This window comes from Bombina bombina, chromosome 2 (assembly GCF_027579735.1).
Source record: "Bombina bombina isolate aBomBom1 chromosome 2, aBomBom1.pri, whole genome shotgun sequence".
NCBI lineage: Eukaryota > Metazoa > Chordata > Amphibia > Anura > Bombinatoridae > Bombina > Bombina bombina.
The window spans coordinates 488,206,868-488,234,710 of record NC_069500.1 but is presented as its reverse complement, the minus strand read 5'-3'; the positions used below and the strand labels follow the sequence as shown (position 1 = coordinate 488,234,710).

Sequence of the window (27,843 nt, the reverse complement as noted above, 5' to 3'; positions counted from 1 at the left end):
CTAAATGTAAAGACTGAGCAAGTACCAAGATATCGTCCAAATAAGGAAATACCACAATACCCTGTTCTCTGATTACAGACAGAAGGGCACCGAGAACCTTTGTAAAAATTCTTGGAGCTGTAGCTAGGCCAAACGGCAGAGCCACAAACTGGTAATGCTTGTCCAGAAAAGAGAATCTCAGGAACTGATAATGATCTGGATGAATCGGAATATGCAGATATGCATCCTGTAAATCTATTGTGGACATATAATTCCCTTGCTGAACAAAAGGCAAGATAGTCCTTACAGTTACCATCTTGAACGTTGGTATTCTTACATAACGATTCAATATTTTTAGATCCAGAACTGGTCTGAAGGAATTCTCCTTCTTTGGTACAATGAAGAGATTTGAATAAAACCCCATCCCCTGTTCCGGAACTGGAACTGGCATAATTACTCCAGTCAACTCTAGATCTGAAACACAATTCAGAAATGCTTGAGCTTTTACTGGATTTACTGGGACACGGGAAAGAAAAAATCTCTTTGCAGGAGGTCTCATCTTGAAACCAATTCTGTACCCTTCTGAAACAATGTTCTGAATCCAAAGATTGTGAACAGAATTGATCCAAATTTCCTTGAAAAAACGTAACCTGCCCCCTACTAGCTGAGCTGGAATGAGGGCCGCACCTTCATGTGGACTTAGAAGCAGGCTTTGCCCTTCTAGCTGGCTTGGATTTATTCCAGACTGGAGATGGTTTCCAAACTGAAACTGCTCCTGAGGATGAAGGATCAGGCTTTTGTTCTTTGTTGAAACGAAAGGAACGAAAACGAATATTAGCCCTGTTTTTACCCTTAGATTTTTTATCCTGTGGTAAAAAAGTTCCTTTCCCACCAGTAACAGTTGAAATAATAGAATCCAACTGAGAACCAAATAATTTGTTACCCTGGAAAGAAATAGAAAGTAGAGTTGATTTAGAAGCCATATCAGCATTCCAAGTTTTAAGCCATAAAGCTCTTCTAGCTAAAATAGCTAGAGACATAAACCTGACATCAACTCTGATAATATCAAAAATGGCATCACAGATAAAATTATTAGCATGCTGAAGAAGAATAATAATATCATGAGAATCATGATGTGTTACTTGTTGCGCTAAAGTTTCCAACCAAAAAGTTGAAGCTGCAGCAACATCAGCCAAAGATATAGCAGGTCTAAGAAGATTACCTGAACACAGATAAGCTTTTCTTAGCAAGGATTCAATTTTCCTATCTAAAGGATCCTTAAACGAAGTACCATCTGACGTAGGAATAGTAGTACGTTTAGCAAGGGTAGAAATAGCCCCATCAACTTTAGGGATTTTGTCCCAAAATTCTAATCTGTCAGACGGCACAGGATATAATTGCTTGAAACGTTTAGAAGGAGTAAATGAATTACCCAATTTATCCCATTCTTTGGAAATTACTGCAGAAATAGCATTAGGAACAGGAAAAACTTCTGGAATAACCACAGGAGCTTTAAATACCTTATCCAAACGTTTAGAATTAGTATCAAGAGGACCAGAATCCTCTATTTCTAAAGCAATTAGTACTTCTTTAAGTAAAGAACGAATACATTCCATTTTAAATAAATATGAAGATTTATCAGCATCAACCTCTGAGACAGAATCCTCTGAACCAGAAGAGTCATCAGAATCAGAATGATGATGTTCATTTAAAAATTCATCTGTAGGGAGAGAAGTTTTAAAAGATTTTTTATGTTTACTAGAAGGAGAAATAACAGACATAGCCTTCTTTATGGATTCAGAAACAAAATCTCTTATGTTATCAGGAACATTCTGCACCTTAGATGTTGAGGGAACTGCAACAGGCAATGGTACATTACTAAAGGAAATATTATCTGCTTTAACAAGTTTGTCATGACAATCAATACAAACAGCCGGAGGAATAGCTACCAAAAGTTTACAGCAGATACACTTAGCTTTGGTAGATCCAGCACTAGACAGCGATTTTCCTGTAGTATCTTCTGACTCAGATGCAACGTGAGACATCTTGCAATATGTAAGAGAAAAAACAACATATAAAGCAAAATTGATCAAATTCCTTAAATGACAGTTTCAGGAATGGGAAAGAATGCCAAAGAACAAGCTTCTAGCAACCAGAAGCAATAAAAAATGAGACTTAAATAATGTGGAGATAAAAGCGACGCCCATATTTTTTAGCGCCAAATCAGACGCCCACATTATTTGGCGCCTAAATGCTTTTGGCGCCAAAATGACGCCACATCCGGAACGCCGACATCTTTGGCGCAAAATAACGTCAAAAAAATGACGCAACTTCCGGCGACACGTATGACGCCGGAAACGGAAAATAATTTTTGCGCCAAAATAGTCCGCGCCAAGAATGACGCAATAAAATGAAGCATTTTCAGCCCCCGCGAGCCTAACAGCCCACAGGGAAAAAAAAGAGTCAAATTTTTGAAGGTAAGAAAAAAATGATTAATTCAAATGCATTATCCCAAATATGAAACTGACTGTCTGAAAAATAAGGAAAGTTGAACATTCTGAGTCAAGGCAAATAAATGTTTGAATACATATATTTAGAACTTTATAAACAAAGTGCCCAACCATAGCTTAGAGTGTCACAGAAAATAAGATTTACTTACCCCAGGACACTCATCTACATGTTTGTAGAAAGCCAAACCAGTACTGAAACGAGAATCAGCAGAGGTAATGTTATATATAAGAGTATATCGTCGATCTGAAAAGGGAGGTAAGAGATGAATCTCTACGACCGATAACAGAGAACCTATGAAATAGACCCCGTAGAAGGAGATCACTGCATTCAAATAGGCAATACTCTCTTCACATCCCTCTGACATTCACTGCACGCTGAGAGGAAAACCGGGCTCCAACTTGCTGCGGAGCGCATATCAACGTAGAATCTAGCACAAACTTACTTCACCACCTCCATCGGAGGCAAAGTTTGTAAAACTGAATTGTGGGTGTGGTGAGGGGTGTATTTATAGGCATTTTGAGGTTTGGGAAACTTTGCCCCTCCTGGTAGGAATGTATATCCCATACGTCACTAGCTCATGGACTCTTGCTAATTACATGAAAGAAACATTAGTACTCACCGGCACTGCATAGTATTTATCCAGCCTACACAATTTATCTGGCACTGCAATTGTGTCACAGTAATTCAGAGCAGCTAATACCTCCCCAAGCAATACACGGAGGTTCTCAAGCTTAAATTTAAAATTAGAAATCTCTGAATCAGGTCTCCCCGATTCAGAGACGTCACCCACAGACTGAAGCTCTCCGTCCTCAGGTTCTGCATATTGTGACGCAGTATCAGACATGGCTCTTACAGCATCTACGCGCTCTGTATCTCGTCTAACCCCAGAGCTATCGTGCTTGCCTCTCAATTCAGGCAATCTGCATAATACCTCTGACAGGGTATTATTCATGATTGCAGCCATGTCCTGCAAAGTAATCGCTATGGGCGTCCCTGATGTACTTGGCGCCATATTAGCGTGCGTCCCTTGAGCGGGAGGCGAAGGGTCCGACACGTGGGGAGAGTTAGTCGGCATAACTCCCCCCTCGACAGACCCCTCTGGTGACAATTCTTTTATAGATAAAGACTGATCTTTACTGTTTAAGGTGAAATCAATACATTTAGTACACATTCTCCTATGGGACTCCACCATGGCTTTTAAACATAATGAACAAGTATCCTCTGTTTCAGACATGTTTGTACAGACTAGCAATGAGACTAGCAAGCTTGGAAAACACTTTAAAGCAAGTTAACAAGCAATATAAAAAAGGTTACTGTGCCTTTAAGAGAAAGAAATTTTGACAAAATTTGAAATAACAGTGAAAAAAGGCAGTTACACTAACAAAATTTTTACAGTGTATGTAACAAGTCAGCAGAGCATTGCACCCACTTGCAAATGGATGATTAACCCATTAATAACAAAAACTGAATAATAAATGACAAAAACGTTTTTTAAACACAGTCACAACAACTGCCACAGTCTACTGTGGTTGTTACCCTCCTCAAACACGACTTTGAAGCCTTTTGAGCCCTTCAGAGATGTCCTTTATCATGCAGAGGGAAGCTGAATGTCTCTGTCAGTATTTTTATCTGCACAGAAAAGCACTAAAATAGGCCCTTCCCACTCATATTACAACAGTGGAAAGCCTCAGGAAACTGTTTCTAGGCAAAAATCAAGCCAGCCATGTGGAAAAAAACTAGGCCCCAATAAGTTTTATCACCAAGCATATATAAAAACGATTAAACGTGCCAGCAAACGTTTTATATTGCACTTTTATAAGAGTATGTATCTCTGTTAATAAGCCTGATACCAGTCGCTATCACTGCATTTAAGGCTTAACTTACATTAATCCGGTATCAGCAGCATTTTCTAGCAAATTCCATCCCTAGAAATATGTTAACTGCACATACCTTATTGCAGGAAAACCTGCACGCCATTCCCCCTCTGAAGTTACCTCACTCCTCAGAATATGTGAGAACGGCAGTGGATCTTAGTTACTTCTGCTAAGATCATAAAAATCACAGGCAGATTCTTCTTCTAATGCTGCCTGAGATGAAAACATAATTTATGTAAGAACTTACCTGATAAATTCATTTCTTTCATATTAGCAAGAGTCCATGAGCTAGTGACGTATGGGATATACATTCCTACCAGGAGGGGCAAAGTTTCCCAAACCTCAAAATGCCTATAAATACACCCCTCACCACACCCACAAATCAGTTTAACCAATAGCCAAGAAGTGGGGTGATAAGAAAAAAGTGCGAAAGCATAAAAAATAAGGAATTGGAATAATTGTGCTTTATACAAAAAAAATCATAACCACCACAAAAAAGGGTGGGCCTCATGGACTCTTGCTAATATGAAAGAAATGAATTTATCAGGTAAGTTCTTATATAAATTATGTTTTCTTTCATGTAATTAGCAAGAGTCCATGAGCTAGTGACGTATGGGATAATAAATACCCAAGATGTGGAGCTTCCACGCAAGAGTCACTAGAGAGGGATAAAATAAAGACAGCTAATTCCGCTGAAAAAATAATCCACACCCCAAAATAAAGTTTAATCTTTATAATGAAAAAAACTGAAATTATAAGCAGAATCCAACTGAAACAGCTGCCTGAAGTACTTTTCTACCAAAAACTGCTTCAGAAGAAGAAAACACATCAAAATGGTAGAATTTAGTAAAAGTATGCAAAGAAGACCAAGTGGCTGCTTTGCAAATCTGATCAACCGAAGCTTCATTCCTAAACGCCCAGGAAGTAGAAACTGACCTAGTAGAATGAGCTGTAATCCTCTGAGGCGGAGTTTTACCCGACTCAACATAAGCATGATGAATCAAAGATTTTAACCAAGATGCCAAAGAAATGGCAGAAGCCTTCTGACCTTTCCTAGAACAAGAAAAGATAACAAATAGACTAGAAGTCTTTCGGAAATCCTTAGTAGCTTCAACATAATATTTCAAAACTCTAACTACATCCAAAGAATGTAACGATCTTTCTTTAGAATTCATAGGATTAGGACACAATGAAGGAACCACAATTTCTCTACTAATGTTGTTGGAATTCACAACTTTAGGTAAAAATTTAAATGAAGTTCGCAACACCGCCTTATCCTGATGAAAAATCAGAAAAGAAGATTCACAAGAAAGAGCAGATAACTCTGAAACTCTTCAAGCAGAAGAGATGGCCAAAAGGAACAAAGACTTTCCAAGAAAGTAATTTAATGTCCAGAGAATGCATAGGTTCAAACGGAGGAGCTTGTAAAGCCCTCAGAACCAAATTCAAACTCCAAGGAGGAGAGATTGACTTAATGACAGGTTTGATACGAACCAAAGCCTGAACAAAACAATGAATATCAGGAAGATTAGCAATCTTTCTGTGAAACAACACAGAAAGAGCAGAAATTTGTCCTTTCAAAGAGCTTGCAGACAAACCTTTATCCAGACCATCCTGAAGAAATTGTAATATTCTAGGAATTCTAAAAGAATGCCAGGAAAAATGAGGAGAGCACCAAGAAATGTAAGTCTTCCAGACTCGATAATATATCTTCCTAGATACAGTTTTACGAGCCTGTAACATAGTATTAATTACGGAGTCAGAGAAACCTCTATGACTGAGAATCAAGCGTTCAATCTCCATACCTTCAAATTTAAGGATTTGAGATCCTGATGGAAAAAAGGACCTTGCGATAGAAGGTCTGGTCTTAACGGAAGAGTCCACGGTTGGCAAGTAGCCATCCGAACAAGATCCGCATACCAAAACCTGTGAGGCCATGCTGGAGCCACCAGCAGAACAAACGAACGTTCCTTTAGCATCTTGGAAATCACTCTTGGAAGAAGAACTAGAGGCGGAAAGATATAGGCAGGATGATACTTCCAAGGAAGTGACAACGCATCCACTGCCTCCGCCTGAGGATCCCTGGATCTGGACAGATACCTGGGAAGTTTCTTGTTTAGATGAGAAGCCATCAGATCTATTTCTGGAAGACCCCAGATTTGATCAATCTGAAGAAACACCTCTGGATGAAGAGACCATTCGCCCGGATGTAACGTCTGGCGACTGAGATAATCCGCTTCCCAATTGTCTACACCTGGGATGTGAACCACAGAAATTAGACAGGAGCTGGATTCCGCCCAAGCAAGTATCAGAGATACTTCTTTCATAGCCAGAGGACTGTGAGTCCCCCTTTGATGATTGACATATGCCACGGTTGTGACATTGTCCGTCTGAAAACAAATGAACGACTCTCTCTTTAGAAGAGGCCACGACTGAAGAGCTCTGAAAATCGCTCAGAGTTCCAAAATTTTGATTGGTAATCTCGCCTCCTGAGATTCCCAAACCCCCTGTGCTGTCAGAGACCCCCAAACAGCTCCCCAACCTGTCAGACTTGCATTTGTTGAGATCACAGTCCAGGTCGGAAGAACAAAAGAAGCCCCCTGAACTAAACGATGGTGGTCTGTCCACCACTTCAGAGAGTGTCGTACGTTCGGTTTTAAAGATATTAATTGTGATATCTTTGTATAATCCCTGCACCACTGGTTCAGCATACAGAGCTGAAGAGGTCGCATGTGAAAACGAGCAAAGGGGATCGCGTCTGATGCAGCAGTCATAAGACCTAGAATTTCCATGCATAAGGCTACCGAAGGGAATGATTGAGACTGAAGGTTTCGACAAGCTGAAACCAATTTCAGACGTCTCTTGTCCGTCAACGACAGAGTCATGGACACTGAATCTATCTGGAAACCTAAAAAGGTTACCCTTGTCTGAGGAATCAACGAACTCTTTGGTAAATTGATCCTCCAACCATGTTCTTGAAGAAACGATACAAGTCGATTCATATGAGATTTTGCTAAATGTGAAGACTGAGCAAGTACCAAGATATCGTCCAAATAAGGAAATACCACAATACCCTGTTCTCTGATTAGATAGTAGGGCACCGAGAACCTTTGTAAAAATCCTTGGAGCTGTTGCTAGGCCAAACGGCAGAGCCACAAACTGGTAATGCTTGTCTAGAAAAGAGAATCTCAGAAACTGAAAGTGATCTGGATGAATCGGAATATGCAGATATGCATCTTGTAAATCTATTGTGGACATATAATGCCCTTGCTGAACAAAAGGCAGAATAGTCCTTATAGTTACCATTTTGAATGTTGGTATTCTTACATAACGATTCAATATTTTTAGATCCAATACCGGTCTGAAGGAATTCTCCTTCTTTGGTACAATGAATAGATTTGAGTAAAACCCCAGACCCTGTTCCAAAACTGGAACTGGTATAATTACTCCAGCCAACTCTAGATCTGAAACACATTTCAGAAACGCTTGAGCCTTCACTGGGTTTAAAGGAACGCGAGAAAGAAAAAATCTTCTTGCAGGGGGCCTGATCTTGAAACCTATTCTGTACCCTTGTGAAACAATGTTCTGAATCCAAAGACTGTGAATCGAATTGATCCAAATTTCTTTGAAAAATCGTAATCTGCCCCCTACCAGCTGGGCTGGAATGAGGGCCGCACCTTCATGTGGACTTGGGAGCTGGCTTTTGCTTTCTAAAAGGCTTGGATTTATTCCAGACTGGAGATGGTTTCCAAACAGATACCGTTCCTATAGGGGAAAGAAAGGGAAAGCAAAGTTGCTCTTAGAAGACATATCTGCATTCCAAGTTTTAACCCATAAGGCTCTTCTAGCTAAAATAGCTAAAGACATATACCTGACATCAACCCTAATGATGTAAAAGATGGCATCACAAATAAAGTTATTAGCATGTTGAAGAAGATTAACAATGCTATGAGAATTATGATCTGTTACTTGTTGTGCTAAAGCCTCCAACCAAAAAGTTGAAGCTGCAGCAACATCCGCCAAAGATATAGCAGGCCTAAGAAGATTACCTGAACATAAATAAGCTTTTCTTAGAAAGGATTCAATTTTCCTATCTAAAAGATCCTTAAAGGAAGTACTATCTGCCGCAGGAATAGTAGTACGTTTAGCAAGAGTAGAGATAGCCCCATCAACCTTAGGGATTTTGTCCCAAAACTCTAATCTGTCAGAAGGCACAGGATATAATTTTTTAAACCATTTAGAAGGAGTAAATGAATTACCCAGATTATTCCATTCCCTGGAAATTACTTCAGAAATAGCATCAGGGACGGGAAAAAACTCCAGAATAACTACAGTTGATTTAAAAACCGTGTTTAAACGTTTAGATTTAGTAACAAGAGGACCAGATTCCTCTATCTCTAATGCAATTAAGACTTCTTTAAGTAAAGAACGAATAAATTCCATTTTAAATAAATATGAAGATTTATCAGTGTCAATCTCTGAAACAGAATCCTCTGAACCAGACAAATCATCATCAGAAACAGAATCAGAATGATGATGTTCGTTTAAAAATTCATCTGGAAAATGAGAAGTTTTAAAAGACCTTTTACGTTTACAGGAAGGAGGAATAACAGACATAGCCTTCCTAATAGATTTAGAAACAAAATCTCTTATATTAACAGGAACACCCTAAGTATTAGATGTTGATGGAACAGCAACAGGTAATGGAACATTACTAAAGGAAATGTTATCTGCATTAGCAAGTTTATCATGACATTCATCACAAACAACAGCCGGAGGAACAGTTACCACAAGCTTACAGCAAATACACTTAACTTTGGTAGATCCAGCATCAGGCAGCGATTTTCCAGAAGTAGCTTCTGATTCAGGGTCAATCTGAGACATCTTGCAATATGTAATAGAAAAAACAACAAATAAAGCAAAATTGATCAAATTCCTTAAATGACAGTTTCAGGAATGGGAAAAAATGCCAATGAACAAGCTTCTAGCAACCAGAAGCAAACAAACAACTAGACTTAAATAATGTGGAGACAATAATGACGCCCATATTTTTTAGCGCCAAAAAAGACGCCCACATTATTTGGCGCCTAAATGCTTTTGGCGCCAAAATGACGCCACATCCGGTGACGCTGACATTTTTGGCGCAAAAACGTCAAAAAACATGACGCAACTTCCAGCGACAAGTATGACGCCGGAAATGACAAAGAAAATTTTTTTGCGCCAAAAAAGTCTGCGCCAAAAATGACGCAATAAAATGAAGCATTTTCAGCCCCCGCGAGCCTAACAGCCCACAGGAAAAAAGTCAAATTTTTAAGGTAAGAAAAATTTAATAATTCATATGCATTATCCCAAATAATGAAACTGACTGTCTGAAATAAGGAATATCGAACATCCTGAATCAAGGCAAATAAATGTTTAAACACATATATTTAGAACTTTATATAAAAGTGCCCAACCATAGCTTAGAGTGTCACAAAAAATAAGACTTATTTACCCCAGGACACTCATCTACATATAGTAGAAAGCCAAACCAGTACTGAAACGAGAATCAGTAGAGGTAATGGTATATATAAGAGTATATCGTCGATCTGAAAAGGGAGGTAAGAGATGAATCTCTACGACCGATAACAGAGAACCTATGAAATAGACCCCGTAGAAGGAGATCATTGAATTCAAATAGGCAATACTCTCTTCAAATCCCTCTGACATTCACTGCACACTGAGAGGAAAACCGGGCTCCAGCCTGCTGCGAAGCGCATATCAACATAGAATCTAGCACAAACTTACTTCACCACCTCCAAGGGAGGCAAAGTTTGTAAAACTGATTTGTGGGTGTGGTGAGGGGTGTATTTATAGGCATTTTGAGGTTTGGGAAACTTTGCCCCTCTTGGTAGGAATGTATATCCCATACGTCACTAGCTCATGGACTCTTGCTAATTACATGAAAGAAACAGTACACTCCGGTACCATTTAAAAATAAACTTTTGATTGAAGTTAAAAAACTAACTATAATACACCACTCTCCTCTTACTACGTCCATCTTTGTTGAGAGTTGCAAGAGAATGACTGGATATGGCAGTGAGGGGAGGAGATATATAGCAGCTCTGCTGTAGGTGATCCTCTTGCAACTTCCTGTTGGGAAGGAGAATATCCCACAAGTAATGGATGATCCGTGGACTGGATACACTTAACACGAGAAATATATATAGTGGATGTCTAGCTGTCTGCGGCCGGGGGAGAATGGACATGCCTAGCCATTGTCTATTTCACAATTTCATGGGTGACAGGACCCTTAATGTTCCTTTAAGATAGCTTATACTATGAAGGGGCTATGATGTTAAGAAACTTGACCAGTCGATACTACCTTTGAGACCAGCTGTGGCAATAAAATGAGAATTAGCTAATAAAGAACTCCTCTTAACATGGTCTAGAGCCAACTCAGTCATTAACATTCAAACCACTTGCCATATATTAGAATGTTTATACTACAAAGTATGTCAAGGTCCATGTCTCACATCTTACAAATATTACATTATTTACATAAGACTTTCTCTATATATGCCAATTTATATACTCACATAATATCAGTCGCTAATTTTCTCACACTAGTACTAAGGTCCAAGAGTGGCCATTACAAATACTAATTTCCCTCACCATTCATCATTAGACCACTTGAGTCCAAGAGCGACTTGCTGAGTAATGTAGGGAATCCTAACCAGTATATAAAAATGAGGTTACATTTCTAATTGTCTGTGTTATATTACCCCTATCATATACTACCACTCACTATGTACACGTATATTGTAACGCTAGCTCTTTGTTTACTATACTTATTTTCAAGGTCCAAAAGAGACTGTATTCATCATTTTAGTTCCTCACTTTGTAATTTATATCCAACTGGTCCATGAGTGGCCCAGCGAGTAGTTAAAGGAACAAATCAAATAATTAAAGAGAGGATCCAATTCCTTATATTCAGTATGCCTACTATTGTTTTGACTATTGATCTCTTGTATAGCAATTGTTAATATTAAACAGAAAAGGAATACTCATATGTGTGCTAAGCTTTACTTACATCTTATTGGTTGTTATTGTATTATCATATTTGTACACTGGTTCTTTGCTGTTATAATTTCTGACAACCTCAACGGGATAACCGATCCCAACACACACAACTGCCTCCTTGAAAAGCAAGTTTAGGGCGTCTTACCACCTCCTGACCAAACGAGTCACAATGAAACCGCTCTCCCACAGGACTATTGCGTAGTGAATCTGGAAATGGCGCAAAAACGATGTCTACGGCGGGAAGCCTAGTTTTCCATACCACTATAGCCTGTATCAGAACAAAACCTGCAGTCTAAAGTAACCGCATAGTCCCCAAGGAGCAGCCTGTACGTCACAACTGGAGTGACTAGGTAACCAGCAAAGAATGCTGTTGCAGCTGTACCAAGGCCACAACGGAGCAATCAGAATAGCCGAAGCTTGCTCCTGCTTGATGCGGACCACTACACGAGGTAGAAGTGGCAACGGTGGAAATATGTACACTAGGTTGAACCCCCAAGGCATTGCTAAAGCAGCTATCAGCTCTGCCTGGGAATCCTTGGACCACGACCCGTATCTGGGTAGCTTGCAATTGAGTCTGGACGCCATGAGGTCTATATCTAATCTCTGCAAACACCTCGGGATGGAGAGACCATTCCCCCGGATGGAAGGATTGCCTGCTGAGGAAATCCGCTTCCTATGGTGGTTGATGTAAGCCACTGAGGTAATGTTGTCTGTCTGGAATCTGATGAAGTTGAACGACCACAGTAGAGGCCACACCTTCAGAGCACTGTAGGTCACTCGGAGCTCCAGAATATTGATCGGGAGGAGAGACTCCTCTCGAGGCCATTTTCCCTGTGCCATCCTGGCACCCCAAACAGCCCCCCATCCTGCCGGATTCGCGTACGGGGTCACAATCTCCCAGGACGGTCTCAGGAATGATGTCCCTTTGGACAGTTGTTCCGGACGGACCCACCAAGAGAGGGAGTACCTCATCCAATTGTCCAAAGAAATTTGTTGGGATAGGTCTGTATGATCGCCGTTCCCCTGTCTCAACATGCACAACTCAAGAGGTCTGAGGTGATACCGGGCGAATGGAATGACATTGATGCTGGACACCATGAGCATGATCACCTCCGTACTCTGAGCCACCGAGGGACTGAAGAAGGACCGAAGGGCAAGACAGGTGGACACAATCTTTCTGCGTCGCTGATCTGTGAGAAATATCCTCATGGATATAGAATCTATTAACGTTCCCAGGAACTCCACCCTGTTGCTGGGAATCAAGGAGCTCTTTCCGGAGTTTATCTTCCAACCGTGGGATTGGAGAAAAAGAAGAAGAGCCCTTGAGTGATCCTCTGCAAACTGAACGATAGCGCCTGGACTAGGATGTCGTCCAGATAGGGTGCCACAGCAATGCCTCTGGATCTGGCAACTGCAAGTAGTGCCCCCAGAACCTTTGTGAAGACTCTCTGGGTCGTCGCTAGACGGAAGGGAAGGGCCACAAACTGGAATTGTTGGTCCAGGAATGCAAATCTCAGGAACCTGAAGTGGTCCCTGTGGATTGGCACATGAAGGTAGGCATCCTTTAAGTCTATTGTCGTCATGAACTGACCCTCTTGAACTAGGGGCAGAATAGATCTGATCGTTTTCATTTTGAATGATGGAACAGCTAGAAATTTGTTTAAACATTTTAGGTCCAGAATCAGGCGGAACGTGCCCTCTTTCTGCTGGGGGTACTGGTACAATTACTCTGAGGGAAGAGAGATCCCTCACACATTCTAGAAAGACAGGTTTGACAGGAGGAATCTGCCCCTGGGCGGATGAGATCTGAACCCTATCCTGTATCCTTGGCGATAACCTCCAGAACCCAAGGGTCCTGAATATCCTGCAACCAGGCTTCTGAGGAGAGATAATCTGCCCCCTACTTGATCCGGAGACCGGTCGGGGGACGCCCCATCATGCCGACTGTTTCGGCAGGCTTCTTGTTCTGCTTGGACTTATTCCAAGACTGAGCTGGTTTCCAAGTGCCCTTGAACTGATACGCTTTCATGGCGGGCTGTTGGCGTTGGGCCTTGTCCGTACGAAAGGGAGGAAAAGTAGATCCTTTAGGCTTAACCTTCTTATCCTGCAGTAGAAAAGCGCCCTTGCCTCCCGTAACCGTGGATATGATCGAGTCCAATCCAGGACCGAACAGGATCTTTCCCTGAAATGGAAGCGATAGCAGTCTAGACTTAGACCACGACTTTAGCCAGAGAGCCCTGCGGGCTAATACTGAATAACATGACACCTTAGCGTTCAGAATTAGCGACCCTTAAGTCCTTAATTCTCTCCTGTATCTCGTCGAGGGAAGTCTCCCTCTCAACCATGTCAGACAGAGCATCGCACCAATATGTTGCAGCTACCGCCACTGCCGGCTGAAAAACAAACCCTGTATGTTAAAACATTTTTCTTAACATGTTCTCTTAACTTTTTATCCATGGGCTCTTTAAACGATGAACTATCCTCAAGAGGAATTGTCGTCCGCTTCGCGAGCATAGAGATAGCACCATCCACCTTAGGGACAGTCCCCCATAGCTTGAGCTGAGAGTCTGCGACAGGGAACAGCCTCTTAAAAGATGAAGGGGAAAAGTTAGAACCTAATCTCTCCCATTCATTCTTAATAATGTTTGCCATCTTAACAGGAACTGGAAAGGTCTGAGGCACCACCCTGTCCTCATATACTTTATCAAGCTAAGGAATCGAAGGTTCCTCCGGTAGTTTCGGTTCCGAACCTCGAGGGTAGCAAGCACTTGCTTCAGCAAAAAGAGCAAATTTTCCATCCTGAACCTAAAATCAGGCTCCTCTGTTATTGCATCGCTGATCTGTGATGAAGGGCAAAGAATGACTGAGGGATGAGGGAGGTGGGGGAGGTATTTAAGCCTTTGGCTGGGGTGTCTTTGCCTCCTCCTGGTGGCCAGGTTCTTTATTCCCACAAGTAATGAATGAAGCCGTGGACTCTGCTCCCCTTTAGATGGAAATTAAGCACATTTGAAAATAGAAGTGAAATAAAAGTGTATTAAAATGACATGCTCTGGTGGGAGTCTGGGAGAAATTTTGATTTTTTCTTTCTTTATTTTTTGGTTCTAATTAAAATTATCAAATAGGATATAAAGTTATAAATACAATTTGCATATTATTTTTTTAGGTTTAAAATTGGTGCTGCTTAAACAAATGAAGAAGTTTTTGTTGCCTGTGATGTAGGAACTGTACGCCCTGCGTGGAGGAAATTCCTGTATTGTATAATTTGACTATGACTGCCGCTATGGCAGGATAACTTCTGTTTGGTAATTATTACCTTTACATTTCTGTGTTTCTTGTTTGATATAAATAAAAGCTTTAAAAAAAAAATACATGCACTGAATCGTGCAAGTTTAATTTTGACTTTCCAATACCTTTAAAAACAAAGCACCATGAGTTGTACAGATTTCCAGAAGTCAAAAGGTACAAAACCAGATGGCCAAGAATAGAAATTAAAACTATTTAATTCTTAAACACTCTCAAAAAGTGCAGCTCTATCATACAAACACGCTCACCTGGACACTCACAGCCTCCACCCTTGGCACGGTTGGCCACTGCAGCAGCATAGGATCGAGCATCAAGGATCAACAGCTTCTGTGGCTGGACTGAAGGGCTCTCAGATGGGGGGCTGTTGGAAAGGGAAGAGTCTAGAAGGAAAAGAAGTTGTAAAATTTTAGTGGTAAAAAAGAAAAAAGAAAAACACTATAGTCAACTTCTGTTTAATGTTATTAGGCATTAGTGAACAACCACCATGGATATGCTACTTTAAAGTGATAATTAACTGTAGTAAAATAAAAGGTACATACATGATTTTTAATTGAACATGCGCTAAAATGGCTCTTACTACTAACATAACTCCCTTAAGCAGCCCTCTGCAAAGCTGTGGTAGCCATACGCCACTGAAAGGTTTAATAAGAACAAAACAAAAAAAACTAGGAACAAAAAAAAAAAAAAAAAAAAAAAAGGAGGATACAGATGCAGGTGATTTCTCCAAAAACACTTTATAACAAAAAAATCAGAGGAAATTAGAGAGCACAGATTGTAGACTGCACTAGTTTTCTTTATTGGAACTGTGCTTTCTAATTTCCACTGAAAGGTTTAATGCCATATGGCTAGCACAAATAACTACTGGAAATTAGGTGAAAAAGTCACCTTGAGAAAAAAAAACTAGCTTTGCAGAGGGCGGCCAGAGGGGTTTATGTTAGTAGAAAAAGCAAGAAAATAAAGGTACATTTTAGCAAATGTTTAATTAAGCATCATGAATGAACATACCTTTATTTTACTCCTTACATACAGACTTGCAGTTTATCACCACTTAGCATACATTGTTGTTTACTTACTAGGCATATACAGTATCCCACAAAAGTGAGTAAACCCATCAATTTTTTAAAAAAAATTTTTTTTATCTTTTCATGTGACATCACTGAAGAAATGACACTTTGCTACAATGTAAAGTAGTGAGTGTGCAGCCTGTATAAAAGTGTAAATTTGCTGTCCCCTCAAAATAACTCAACACACAGCCATTAATGTCTAAACAGTTGGCAACAAAAGTGATTGGACACAATTAGCCATTTTCCCTTCCCGGTGTCATGTGACTCATTAGTGTTACCAGGTCTCAGGTGCAAATGGGAAGTAGGTGTGTTAAAATTAGTGTTATCGCTCTCACACTCTCTCCTACTAGTTACTGGAAGTTCAACATGGCACCTCATGGCGAAGAACTCTCTGAGGATCTGAAAAAAAGAATTGTTGCTCTAGAGCACGATGGCCTAGGCTATAAGAAGATTGTCAAGACCCTGAGCTGCAGCACGATGGGCAAGACCATACAGCGGTTTCACAGGACAGGTTTCACTCAGAACAGGCCTCTCCATGATCGACAAAAGAAGTTGTGTGCACGTGCTCAGCGTCATATCCAGAGGTTGTCTTTGGGAAATAGACGTATGAGTGCTGCCAGCATTGCAGTTGAAGGGGTGGGGGGTCAGCCTGTCAGTGCTCAGACCATACGCCGCACACTGCATCAAATTGGTCTGCATGGCTGTCTAGCCTCTTCTAAAGATGATGCACAAGAAAGCTGCAAACAGCTTGCTGAAGACAAGCAGACTAAGGACATGGATTACTGGAACCATGTCCTGTGGTCCAATGAGACCAAGATAAACTTATTTGATTCAGATGGTGTCAAGCGTGTGTGGCGACAACCAGGTGAGGAGTACAAAGACAAGTGTGTCTTGCCTACAGTCAAGCATGGTGGTGGGAGTGTGTCATGGTCTGGGCCTGCATGAGTGTTGCCGGCACTGGGGAGCTACAGTTCATTGAGGGAACCATGAATGCCAACATGTACTGTGACATACTGAAGCAGAGCATGATCCCCTCCCTTCGGAGACTGGGTCGCAGGGCAGTATTCCAACATAACGACCCCAAACACACCTCCAAGACGACCACTGCCTTGCTAAAGAAGCTAAGGGTAAAGGTGATGGACTGGCCAAGCATGTCTCCAGACCGAAACCCTATTGAGCATCTGTGGGGCATCCTCAAACGGAAGGTGGGGGAGAGCAAGGTCGCTTACATCCACCAGCTCTGTGATGTCATCATGGAGGAGTGGAAGAGGACTCTAGTGGCAACCTGTGAAGCTCTGGTGAACTTCATGCCCAAAAGGGTTAAGGCAGTGCTGGAAAGTAATGGTGGCCACACAAAATATTGACACTTTGGGCTCAATTTGGACACTTCCACTTAGGGGTGTACTCACTTTTGTTGCCAACTGTTTAGACATTAATGGCTGTGTGTTTTGAGTTATTTTGAGGGGACAGCAAATTTACATTGTTATACAGGCTGTACACTCACTACTTTACATTGTAGCAAAGTGTCATTTCTTCAGTGTTGTCACATAAAAAGATATAATAAAATATTTACAAAAATGTGAGGGGTGTACTCACTTTTGTGGGATACTGTAGGTATAGTATAGGAAAGTTAAATGGACAGTAAAAAAGTAAAACTAATTGGACAAAGCATAAGATTTTAAACAACATTCCAATTTTGGCAACATGGTTTATAGCAATGTTATAAACACAACATATGCATAAAGTGCTACACTAACATAACATTGTTGCAAACACTGCTGGCAGATGGGTAATGACACGTACATGCTCCTGAGTTTACCTAAAATTACTTTTCAACAAAGAATATTTATAAGTAAATTGGAAAGTTGAATAAAATTGCATGCTCTACCTGAATCAAGGACATTTAATTTTGACTTTACTGTCCCTTTAATGTTAATTTAATATAAATATGCAAACATATTACATCTACATTATTTATTTGCAGCTTGACTTTGAGGAATATCTATAAGAAATCAAGACATATAAATAAGCTACCAGCCAGCAAAGTGTACACAAAATCTTAGATGCCTACCAAAATCCACAACTGTAAGTAGTCCTCCATTAGCATGGTTGAGTGTACAATTGCCATTGACTAATTTACCAGGGCTCATCCTACTGCGGTCTGTGGCACATGCCCTGGCCACAGACTTAACAAGATGTTCATCCTCTGAGTTCCTCCAGCCCCACCAGCTGACCTCAGGCTGGCCACATCGAGAGATAACAGCTCCATTACTCTGGTGCCTGTTGATATGAATAAATAAGTATGTATGTATTAGGTTTGTTATGTGCTAATTCATCTAAACCTGACAGTTAAATTGTTGACATTTAGGTAAGGCTACCTTTAAAATACCTTCATGCTATTTGAATGGTTAAAGGAGACAACAGTGACTACCTTTAACCTATTCAACACACCTAGAATCTAGGTTTCAAAATTGCTTGGGGCATCACAGCAAGAAAATCAGGATTTTACTCTTAAATAAATTTCTTCATGGCTTGAGTGACCGCACAATAAGCTGGAGAGGGATTATTACCATGTTGTTAATATTAAGACATAACAGGGAGAAGAGTGACATGATTCAGAAAAAACTGGGGGTGGCAGTTAGGGGAGGAGCTATATAGACAGCTCTGCTGTGGGTGTCCTGTTGGGAAGAAGAATATCCCACAAGTAATGGATGAACCAGTGGACTGGATACACCTTTACAAGAGAAAAAGCGTGCAACAACTTTCCAGTTTACTTCTGTTATCAAAATTACGCAAAATCCTTTTATATACACACTTTGAGGCACCAGCTCCGACTGAGGATTTGCAAGAGTTCACAGTATATACATATATGTTTAGTAATTGGCTGATGACTGCCACATGATATGGGGGAGAAAAAAAATCAAAGTAATTTTGAAATATATAAAATTTATGCTTACCTGATTAATTTCCTTCTTGGTAGTGAGAGACCAAGAAAACATTCATAAACTGTGGGAATACTTCACCTGGCAACCAGAAAGAGGCAAATGCACCCCAAACAGAACATTGAAGTATCCCTCCCACTAGTTCGAACCGAGGATAAGGAAAACTAGAGAGACAAGGGGTACAGAGGTGCCAAGACTACTGCCAGCGGGTTCAAGGACTCTCACTGCCAAGAAGGAAATAAATCTATCAGGTAATCATAAAAACAGAATTTATGTTTACCTGATAAATTACTTTCTCCAACGGTGTGTCCGGTCCACGGCGTCATCCTTACTTGTGGGATATTCTCTTCCCCAACAGGAAATGGCAAAGAGCCCAGCAAAGCTGGTCACATGATCCCTCCTAGGCTCCGCCTTCCCCAGTCATTCGACCGACGTAAAGGAGGAATATTTGCATAGGAGAAATCATATGATACCGTGGTGACTGTAGTTAGAGAAAATAAATCATCAGACCTGATTAAAAAACCAGGGCGGGCCGTGGACCGGACACACCGTTGGAGAAAGTAATTTATCAGGTAAACATAAATTCTGTTTTCTCCAACATAGGTGTGTCCGGTCCACGGCGCCATCCTTACTTGTGGGAACCAATACCAAAGCTTTAGGACACGGATGATGGGAGGGAGCAAATCAGGTCACCTAGATGGAAGGCACCACGGCTTGCAAAACCTTTCTCCCAAAAATAGCCTCAGAAGAAGCAAAAGTATCAAATTTGTAAAATTTGGTAAAAGTGTGCAGTGAAGACCAAGTCGCTGCCTTACATATCTGATCAACAGAAGCCTCGTTCTTGAAGGCCCATGTGGAAGCCACAGCCCTAGTGGAATGAGCTGTGATTCTTTCAGGAGGCTGCCGTCCGGCAGTCTCATAAGCCAATCTGATGATGCTTTTAAGCCAAAAAGAGAGAGAGGTAGAAGTTGCTTTTTGACCACTCCTTTTACCAGAATAAACAACAAACAAGGAAGATGTTTGTCTGAAATCCTTTGTAGCCTCTAAATAGAATTTTAGAGCACAAACTACATCCAAATTGTGCAACAAACGTTCCTTCTTTGAAACTGGATTCGGACACAAAGAAGGCACGACTATCTCCTGGTTAATATTTTTGTTAGAAACAACTTTCGGAAGAAAACCAGGTTTAGTACGCAAAACCACCTTATCTGCATGGAACACCAGATAAGGAGGAGAACACTGCAGAGCAGATAACTCTGAAACTCTTCTAGCAGAAGAAATTGCAACCAAAAACAAAACTTTCCAAGATAATAACTTGATATCAACGGAATGTAGGGGTTCAAACGGAACCCCCTGAAGAACTGAAAGAACTAAATTGAGACTCCAAGGAGGAGTCAAAGGTTTGTAAACAGGCTTGATTCTAACCAGAGCCTGAACAAAAGCTTGAACATCTGGCACAGCCGCCAGCTTTTTGCGAAGTAAAACAGATAAAGCAGAAATCTGTCCCTTCAAAGAACTTGCAGATAATCCTTTCTCCAAACCTTCTTGAAGAAAGGATAGAATCTTAGGAATTTTTATCTTGTTCCATGGGAATCCTTTAGATTCACACCAACAGATATATTTTTTCCATATTTTATGGTAGATTTTTCTAGTTACAGGCTTTCTGGCCTGAACAAGAGTATCAATGACAGAATCTGAGAACCCTCGCTTTGATAAAATCAAGCGTTCAATCTCCAAGCAGTCAGTTGGAGTGAGGCCAGATTCGGATGTTCGAACGGACCTTGAACAAGAAGGTCCTGTCTCAAAGGTAGCTTCCATGGTGGAGCCGATGACATATTCACCAGATCTGCATACCAAGTCCTGCGTGGCCACGCAGGAGCTATCAAGATCACCGATACCCTCTCCTGTTTGATCCTGGCTACCAGCCTGGGAATGAGAGGAAACGGTGGGAACACATAAGCTAGTTTGAAGCTCCAAGGTGCTACTAGTGCATCCACTAGAGTCGCCTTGGGATCCCTGGATCTGGACCCGTAGCAAGGAACCTTGAAGTTCTGACGAGACGCCATCAGATCCATGTCTGGAATGCCCCACAATTGAATAATTTGGGCAAAGATTTCCGGATGGAGTTCCCACTCCCCCGGATGAAATGTCTGACGACTCAGAAAATCCGCTTCCCAATTTTCCACTCCTGGGATGTGGATTGCAGACAAGTGGCAGGAGTGAGTCTCCGCCCATTGAATTATTTTGGTCACTTCTTCCATCGCCAGGGAACTCCTTGTTCCCCCCTGATGGTTGATATACGCAACAGTCGTCATGTTGTCTGATTGAAACCGTATGAATTTGGCCTTTGCTAGCTGAGGCCAAGCCTTGAGAGCATTGAATATCGCTCTCAGTTCCAGAATATTTATCGGGAGAAGAGATTCTTCCCGAGACCAAAGACCCTGAGCTTTCAGGGGTTCCCAGACCGCGCCCCAGCCCACCAGACTGGCGTCGGTCGTGACAATGACCCACTCTGGTCTGCGGAAGCTCATCCCTTGTGACAGGTTGTCCAGGGTCAGCCACCAACGGAGTGAATCTCTGGTCCTCTGATCTACTTGTATCGTCGGGGACAAGTCTGTATAATCCCCATTCCACTGACTGAGCATGCACAGTTGTAATGGTCTTAGATGAATTCGCGCAAAAGGAACTATGTCCATTGCCGCGACCATCAAACCTATTACTTCCATGCACTGCGATATGGAAGGAAGAAGAACAGAATGAAGTACTTGACAAGAGCTTAGAAGTTTTGATTTTCTGGCCTCTGTCAGAAAAATCCTCATTTCTAAGGAGTCTATTATTGTTCCCAAGAAGGGAACTCTTGTTGACGGAGATAGAGAACTTTTTTCTACGTTCACTTTCCACCCGTGAGATCTGAGAAAGGCCAGGACAATGTCCGTATGAGCCTTTGCTTGTGGTAGAGACGACGCTTGAATCAGTATGTCGTCCAAGTAAGGTACTACTGCAATGCCCCTTGGTCTTAGCACCGCTAGAAGGGACCCTAGTACCTTTGTGAAAATTCTTGGAGAAGTGGCTAATCCGAATTGAAGTGCCACAAACTGGTAATGCTTGTCCAGAAAGGCGAACCTTAGGAACCGATGATGTTCCTTGCGGATAGGAATATGTAGATACGCATCCTTTAAATCCACCGTGGTCATGAATTGACCTTCCTGGATGGTAGGAAGAATTGTCCGAATGGTTTCCATTTTGAACGATGGAACCTTGAGAAATTTGTTTAGGATCTTGAGATCTAAGATTGGTCTGAATGTTCCCTCTTTTTTGGGAACTATGAACAGATTGGAGTAGAATCCCATCCCTTGTTCTCCTAATGGAACCGGATGAATCACTCCCATTTTTAACAGGTCTTCTACACAATGTAAGAATGCCTGTCTTTTTATGTGGTCTGAAGACAATTGAGACCTGTGGAACCTCCCCCTTGGGGGTAGCTCCTTGAATTCCAGAAGATAACCTTGGGAGACTATTTCTAGCGCCCAAGGATCCAGAACATCTCTTGCCCAAGCCTGAGCGAAGAGAGAAAGTCTGCCCCCCACCAGATCCGGTCCCGGATCGGGGGCCAACATCTCATGCTGTCTTGGTAGCAGTGGCAGGTTTCTTGGCCTGCTTACCTTTGTTCCAGCCTTGCATTGGCCTCCAGGCTGGCTTGGTTTGAGAAGTATTACCCTCTTGCTTAGAGGATGTAGTTTGGTTTATTTTTAGCCTTAAAAGACCTATCCTGAGGAAGGGCGTGGCCCTTACCCCCAGTGATATCTGAAATAATCTCTTTCAAGTCAGGGCCAAACAGCGTTTTCCCCTTGAAAGGTATGTTAAGCAATTTGTTCTTGGAAGACGCATCCGCTGACCAAGATTTTAGCCAAAGCGCTCTGCGCGCCACAATAGCAAACCCTGAATTTTTCGCCGCTAATCTAGCTAATTGCAAAGTGGCGTCTAAAGTAAAAGAGTTAGCCAATTTAAGAGCGTGAACTCTGTCCATAATCTCCTCATAAGAAGAATCTTTATCGAGCGACTTTTCTAGTTCATCGAACCAGAAACACGCTGCTGTAGTGACAGGAACAATGCATGAAATTGGTTGTAGAAGGTAACCTTGCTGAACAAACATCTTTTTAAGCAAACCCTCTAATTTTTTATCCATAGGATCTTTGAAAGCACAACTATCTTCTATAGGGATAGTAGTGCGTTTGTTTAGAGTAGAGACCGCCCCCTCGACCTTGGGGACTGTCTGCCATAAGTCCTTTCTGGGGTCGACCATAGGAAACAATTTCTTAAATATAGGGGGAGGGACAAAAGGTATGCCGGGCCTTTCCCATTCTTTGTTTACAATGTCCGCCACCCGCTTGGGTATAGGAAAAGCTTCGGGGGGCCCCGGGACCTCTAGGAACTTGTCCATCTTACATAATTTCTCTGGAATGACCAAATTGTCACAATCATCCAGAGTAGACAACACCTCCTTAAGCAGAGCGCGGAGATGTTCCAATTTAAATTTGAATGTAATCACATCAGGTTCAGCTTGTTGAGAAATTTTCCCTGAATCTGAAATTTCTCCCTCAGACAAAACCTCCCTGGCCCCCTCAGACTGGTGTAGGGGCATGTCAGAACCATTATCATCAGCGTCCTCATGCTCTTCAGTATTTTCTAAAACAGAGCAGTCGCGCTTTCGCTGATAAGTGGGCATTTTGGCTAAAATGTTTTTGATAGAATTATCCATTACAGCCGTTAATTGTTGCATAGTAAGGAGTATTGGCGCACTAGATGTACTAGGGGCCTCCTGTGTGAGCAAGACTGGCGTAGACGAAGGAGGGGATGATGCAGTACCATGCTTACTCCCCTCACTTGAGGAATCATCTTGGGCATCATTTTCTCTAAATTGTTTGTCACATACATCACATCTATTTAAATGAGAAGGAACCTTGGCTTCCTCACATACAGAACATAGTCTATCTGATAGTTCAGACATGTTAAACAGGCATAAACTTGATAACAAAGTACAAAAAACGTTTTAAAATAAAACCGTTACTGTCACTTTAAATTTTAAACTGAACACACTTTATTACTGAATATGTGAAAAAGTATGAAGGAATTGTTCAAAATTCACCAAAATTTCACCACAGTGTCTTAAAGCCTTAAAAGTATTGCACACCAAATTTGAAAGCTTTAACTTTTAAAATAACGGAACCGGAGCCGTTTTTATATTTAACCCCTATACAGTCCCTGGTATCTGCTTTGCTGAGACCCAACCAAGCCCAGAGGGGAATACGACACCAAATGACGCCTTCAGTAAGCCTTTTCTATGTATCTGAGCTCCTCACACATGCATCTGCATGCCTTGCTTCCCAAAAACAACTGCGCATTAGTGGCGCGAAAATGAGGCTCTGCCTATGATTAGAGAAGGCCCCCAGTGAAAAAGGTGTCCAATACAGTGCCTGCCGTTTCTTTAACATAATTCCCAAGAATAAAATAACTCCTCAAAGCTATAAACTATTAAAAATGCTTATAAATCAATCGTTTTAGCCCAGAAAAATGTCTACCAGTCTTTAAAGCCCTTTATTCTTATTTAATAAAAATGACTTACCGGATCCCATAGGGAAAATGACAGCTTCCAGCATTACCAAGTCTTGTTAGAAATGTGTCATACCTCAAGCAGCAAAAGTCTGCTCACTGTTTCCCCCAACTGAAGTTAATTCCTCTCAACAGTCCTGTGTGGAAACAGCCATCGATTTTAGTAACGGTTGCTAAAATCATTTTCCTCTTACAAACAGAAATCTTCATCTCTTTTCTGTTTCAGAGTAAATAGTACATACCAGCACTATTTTAAAATAAACTTTTGATTGAAGAATAAAAACTACATTTAAACACCAAAAAACTCTGAGCCATCTCCGTGGAGATGTTGCCTGTGCAACGGCAAAGAGAATGACTGGGGAAGGCGGAGCCTAGGAGGGATCATGTGACCAGCTTTGCTGGGCTCTTTGCCATTTCCTGTTGGGGAAGAGAATATCCCACAAGTAAGGATGACGCCGTGGACCGGACACACCTATGTTGGAGAAATATATTTCCTTCTAATGGCAGTGAGACTCCACGAAAACATTCATAACTTGTGGGAAATCTATACCCAAGCTGTGGAGTACACAAACGTTTGGGAGGGAAGCAGGGAAGGCAGTCCTAATTACTAGGCACAAACGCATGAAGAACTCTTCTCCCAAAGGATGCTTTTGCTGAGGCAAAAACATAAAAACTGTACAATTTTGTGAAAGTGTGTACAGGAAGACCATGTAGCAGCCATGCAAATCTGTTAAACTGATGGCCCAAGAAGCCCTCCAGACCTTATAATAAATTTGTCTGGTAACAGGCTTGCGTGCCTGAATGAAAGTATCAATCACCGTCTCAGAGAATTCACTGAGACAGGACTAACCATTCAATCTCCAGGCAGTCAGCTGCAGAGTATCTAGATTTTGATAGAAGAGTAGACTCTGCTCTAGAAGATCCAGTCTCAGAGGCAACCACCATGAAAGAGCAGATGATATGCTCTCTAGGTCTGCCACGCAGGAGCTATAAGAATAGCTGAAATTCCCTCCTGTTTGATCCAAGCTACCACTCGGGGCAATAGAACAATTGGAGGAAATAGATACACTAGATTGTAGTGCCAGGGAACTGCCAGAGCATCAAGCTGTTAAACCTAAGGGTCTCTTGATAGTTTGTTAGTAGTAGTTTGGCATTGAAACAAGAAGCCATCAGATCTATCTCCAGCCACTCCCACATTCAGGTGATCTCACAGAACTCCTCCTGATTTAGGGACCATTCCCCAGAGTGGAGAAAGTCTGTCTGCTCAAGAAATCCGCTTTCCAGTTCTCAACACCTAGAATGTGGATGGTTGATATCGGACAGTGGTATGTCTCTGCCCATTAAAGAATGCAGGACACCTCCTGCATTGACAGGTAATGGTGATGTTGTCTATATGGAACGGGCGGATCGAAGCTGAGGCCACGATAGAGCATTGAAGATAGCCCTCAGCTCCAGAATGTTGATAGGAAGAGACGCTTCCTTGGGGCCCAGGTTACCTGAGCTCTCAGAGAACCCCACACAGCACCCCATCCTGACAAGCTTGCATCTGTGGTAATAATCAACCAGGATGGGCATAGGAAACGCATACCCTGAAGAACGGGATTCTGTGACTGCCACCAATCGAGACTCTTATCTGTGGATACAGAGATATTAACTGAGACAGGTCCGAAAGGTCCAATTCCACTGTCTGAGCATACACAACTGTAGAGGTCTCAGATGAAAGCAAGCAAACTGAATACTGTCCGAAGCCGCAAACATAAGTCCTACCACCTCCATGCATTGGTCCACCAAAGGACGAGTTGTGGATTGGAGCAGGTTGCAGGCCATCCGAAGTTTCTCCCTGCACTGATCTTTGAGCTGTATGTGCATGCTGACGGAATCTATAAAGATCCCCATGAAATGCACCCTCGTGATTGGAACGAGATAATTCTTTTCCAAAATGACCTTCCAGCCATGCGTCCGAAGATACCAGAGTAACTTCTCTGTGTGAGTTCTTGCTAAAAGTAAAGATGGTGCCTGGACCAAGATATAGTCCAAGTAAGGAGCTACAAGCCAGCAGAGCCACCAGTTCATTGGTGCCGTAGACCAAATTGGAGAGCTATGAACTGTTTAGGAAGGCAAACCCAAAGATATAGATGGTGATCTCTATGGATTGGAATATAAAGTTGCACATCCTTCAGGTCTATGGTAGCCATGAATTGACCCTCCAGAACAAGAGGGAGAATGGATCTTATGGTCTCCATTTTGAAGGAGGGTAAACCTTATGAACTTGTTGAGATACTTTAAGTCCAGAATAGGATGAAATGTGCCCTTCTTGGGGACGACGATGAGGTTTGAGTAAAACGCTCTTCCCTTATCTGACTGAGGTACCTAAGTCACCACACCCATGGCTACTAGATCGTCAGCACAGTTTAAAAATGCTGACCATTTTTCCAGTTTCCCTGAGATCCTCAATAGAGGGAATCTGTCCCGCGGCGATGAGATAGAAAACCTATATAGTATCTCTGAGAGATGATGTCCAGCACCAAAGGTCCTGGACATAATGGGCCCAAACCTTTTGAAACAGAGTCTGCCCCCCTTGTGACCTGAGCCCATTTATGCTGAATTACTGTCTGTGGCTGGTTCCTTGGGTTGCTTGTTCTTAGCCCACCCCTGGGTGAGCTCCACATTAGGCGCAGCCGCTCGCCTCGGATTCCTGTTCTGACGAAAGGAGCAAAAACATCACACAGCACACCCCTTGGTCTTAGGTTTTTTTTTATCTTGGGGTAGAAAGGCACCTTTTCCTCCCGTGACAGCTGAACGAATAGAATCCAAGCCCGGTCCAAAAAGGGATTTACCCTTGAAAGTCAACGAAAACATTCTGGACTTAGAGACGATGTCCACTGACCAAGACTTGAGCCATAGAGCCCTTCTCGCCAGCACAGCAAAGCTAGAGTTCTTAGAACTAATGCGGACAATCTGGATGATGGCATCACATATAAATGCGTTCACTGTTTTTAAAGCCTGTATTATCTCTTGGATCGCCTCCATGGGCAATTTTACTGTAACTAAGTCCAACACACACCAGAATTGTGTGGCTCCAGCAACAGCAGTAATGCCTACCAACTGAAGGAAGACCTTCCTTGGATATCCCTCTAGCTTTCTATCCAGAGGGTCTCAGAAAGATGTGCTATCCTCCAGAGAGATAGTAGTGCATTTAGCCAGAGTGGCAATGGCGTCGTTAACCGTGGGCACAGTATTCCATGCTTCCATATAAACAGCTGGCACAGGAACGATCTTCCTAAAAGTCGCAGAGGGAGAAAAAGGTACACCTGGTTTCTCCCATTCTTTACAGTCGGAGAAATCAGTTTGAGTATCAGGGTTGCAGAGAATTGCATGTGTCAAATTTGGAGTTGCTGTTTGCGGTATATCCGTACAGCCTGAGATCTGCGAGTTCGCAGAACGGCCAGGAGTAGACTGGCATTGCGGGGACAGTTGACAGACATGAGCTGCATAGCT

General features: G+C 41.9%; 1 protein-coding gene across 6 annotated transcripts in view; it reads right to left on the bottom strand.

Moving 5' to 3' along the window:
- MTMR3 (myotubularin related protein 3) overlaps positions 1–27,843 on the bottom strand; it is a 429,098-nt gene that overhangs the window by 279,652 nt on the left and 121,603 nt on the right. For all 6 annotated transcript variants that reach the window (XM_053702192.1, XM_053702194.1, XM_053702196.1 and 3 more), the window contains 2 exons: positions 17,865–18,073; positions 14,978–15,109 (listed from right to left, as the gene is read on the bottom strand). In XM_053702192.1, coding sequence (XP_053558167.1) covers positions 14,978–15,109; positions 17,865–18,073 — 341 coding nt within the window. The remainder of the gene's footprint in view (positions 1–14,977; positions 15,110–17,864; positions 18,074–27,843) is intronic.